Raw genomic sequence first — 2945 nt, 5'->3', positions numbered from 1 at the left:
CTTGCAAAGTCACTCAAAACACAGGTTCGATTCAAGGCTCTGGCAAGAGTATTTAGCTCTAAACTGGTCAATACACACATCTGGCAAAAGACCAGAGGACTATTGCACGAAACCAGGATAAGGGATTAAGCCGGGATATTCAAGTTATCCTGGATGAATTTAGCTTCGACTTGGTTGCACGAAAGCAGGTTGAATTAAACCCAGCCAAGTAACCATGGAGATTTATTCTTTGCAGCTAGCCTGCTCCAGAGCAGGGTAACAGCCAGGCTAAGATTAATTCTGGAGTCTCATGTGTTAAATCAGCTGCCGCTCTGATCCGAAATATAGTGTTTAACAGTTATTCGTTGTCTTCTGATTTATTTTTATTAACATGCATTACTTGTCACTATTTCTGTCACGAGTTTGATTCAATGAAGTCAGTGATGAAGGCGATATATAAAGTCCCATTCACCTGTGTTTCTTCTTGCACCGTGGCATGGCCATTTCTAAATGACGTTTTGGACGAAGAAGCACTGATACTGAGATGTGCTTTCAGATGTGAGAGGGTGTTTCGGGACAGATCAGACCCTTTAGCTTTTCCCGATGAGTACCTGCATGAGAGGTACAGATTTACTGGAGATGGAAATCGTTATTTGTGCAGACTGCTGGGTCCCAAAATTCAGCACTGCACAGGGCGAAGCCATGCTCTCACCATCCCACAGATGGTCTGTGTGGCACTGCGCTTTTTTGCAAGCGGCATGTTTTTATATTCCGTGGGAGATGCCGAAACGGTAAATAAAGGCAGTATTTGCCGTACTGTCAGAAGTGTGTGTTTGGCACTGAAGTCCTTGGCACACATCTTTATTACCTTCCCTGGCCACAGAAGAACGTGTTATATCAAAGAGGATTTCCACAAGATTGCAGGTAACATGAAATATAGATTACAAAAAAGCGTTATTTTAGAACAGTCACCAGATACTCAAGACTATTATGTGTTACAGGTTTCCCTAATGTCATTGGTGCGCTGGACTGCACACATATTCGCATTAAACGCCCCTCAGGGGCTCATGAGGGAGATTATGTAAACAGAAAATCCTTCCACAGTAGCCTATCATTGTGGTAAAAATGATTTAATTAGCTCTACTGTCAACTAGCCAAAATGTATTCTGTGCATTAAATGTGTAACGAATAGGCAACATCACATCTTTTCAGATGATCTGTGATGCTGCCTGTATCTTTACTAATGTGGAGGCAGTGGCCTGGGTCTGTCCATGACCGAGTTTTTAGGTCGAGTACCATTTCCCAGCGACCATCACAAGGTAGGCCACACAGATTTCAGTGATAAGTAAACCATTTGACGCAAACCATTTGACGCAATTGTGTTTATGGGTAGTTGTAATGATTACATTTTGTATCCACAGGTGAATTCTCTGGCATTCTTCTGGGATACAAGGGTTATGCCTGTGCGATGTACCTTCTCACTCCCCTAGCAGACCCTCAGACAGCAGCACAGCAAGGATACAATCTTGCCCATGCAAGAACAATCGAATTGAAATGGCATTTGGCCTTCTCAAATCCCGTTTTCAGTGTCTCCACCACCTGAGGGTCACCCCAGACAGGGCATGTGACATCACTGTAGCCTGCACTGTCCTACATAATGTTGCCTGTCTGAGGAAGGAAAGGGGTCCTGCACTGGCACCGGAGATTGAGTGGGACAATGCAGCTATATTCCCATGACATCAATGGCAGGCTAGTCAGAGACCAATATATCAATTATTTTAGATGACAGATTTTATTGTCTTGTCCTTAGGAGAACTGGGGAGAAAAACATAATTAATACATTGTTTTACAGATATGCTTTAAGTATGGATTGAAGTCATTTACTTATTTTTCTAGTTTCTTTATCTCCAGATCCAGTTTCCTCAGTTTCTTTTTCTTTATTTCAATACCAAGGTCCAGATCCTGGAGACACCTTTTATTGAGGGCAACCTGTGAATCTGCCAGCTCGATTTGTTTTTTGAGATGTTGACTGTCGAGACCTCTGACAGTTTGTGAATTCTGTAAACCACCCATTGATTAGCACAACAGGAATTATGCATAATTTAGATTTACTTTAGAGCCCATACTTACTATGCTGTCAGGCTGTACTGCGTCTGGATCCTGTTACAAATATATATTATGAGTGCTATATAAAATACTTTTATTGTGTTAATTGTTGTGTGGTTTGTGTTGTATATTCTCATGTGATGTCTTCCTGCTTCATACAAATTGCCCTTCTGGAACAAAGAATAAACTGAACTGTCTTCTCATCCATTATGGGCTAAATATGCATTTCCATACAATTTACATGATACCTCAGGCCTTCTGGAATCCAGTGACAGTCTCCTCGTCATCAGCTGCAGAAGCCCCTTCCCATACTGCAGAAGTTCCTTCCCCCTGCCATATTGAATAACATTTGTATTGACAGGATGTGCCAAGCCTTGTGCTTTTAACGAATAATACTCACTGGATCTTCGCCTGGTGGCAGGAGTGTAACTGTGTCGCCGGACACAGTTACACTCCTACACTCCTGCTCCTACTCCTCCTCCTCCTTGGGCAAGGCACTTCACCCTACTTGCCTCGGGGGGAATGTCCCTGCACTTACTGTAAGTTGCTCTGGTTGAGAGCGTCTGCTAAATGACTAAATGTAATTCCATCACAGGCCTTCCTTTATTTAAAGGTGACATGACATGAAAACTTCACTTTAGGAGGTTATTTAACATTAATATGAGTTCCCCTAGCCTGCCTTTGGTCCCCCAGTGGCTAGAATTTTCGATCGGTGTAAACCAAGCCCTGGGTGTTCTTCTCCACCTTTCAGAAAATGAACTCTATATCATTTTGTAGCTTTACTGTATATGGTTACCTAGCTTGTAAAGAATATATTGTGCTTATTAAAGTTATGCATTGTGCTTATTAAAGTTATGAAC

General features: G+C 42.2%; 1 protein-coding gene across 1 annotated transcript; it reads left to right on the top strand.

The window, feature by feature from the left end:
• The first annotated feature begins 422 nt into the window (after positions 1-422).
• On the top strand, positions 423-1716 carry LOC136941577 (putative nuclease HARBI1). Its single transcript, XM_067234116.1, is given in 6 exon segments — positions 423-903; positions 981-1085; positions 1172-1232; positions 1234-1298; positions 1401-1513; positions 1567-1716. Coding segments are annotated over 6 exon segments (975 nt in total).
• Positions 1717-2945: the final 1229 nt, after the last annotated feature.

Source organism: Osmerus mordax, chromosome 4 (genome assembly GCF_038355195.1).
Source record: "Osmerus mordax isolate fOsmMor3 chromosome 4, fOsmMor3.pri, whole genome shotgun sequence".
Taxonomy (NCBI): Eukaryota; Metazoa; Chordata; class Actinopteri; order Osmeriformes; family Osmeridae; genus Osmerus; species Osmerus mordax.
This window is presented reverse-complemented; position numbering and strand designations above follow the sequence as displayed.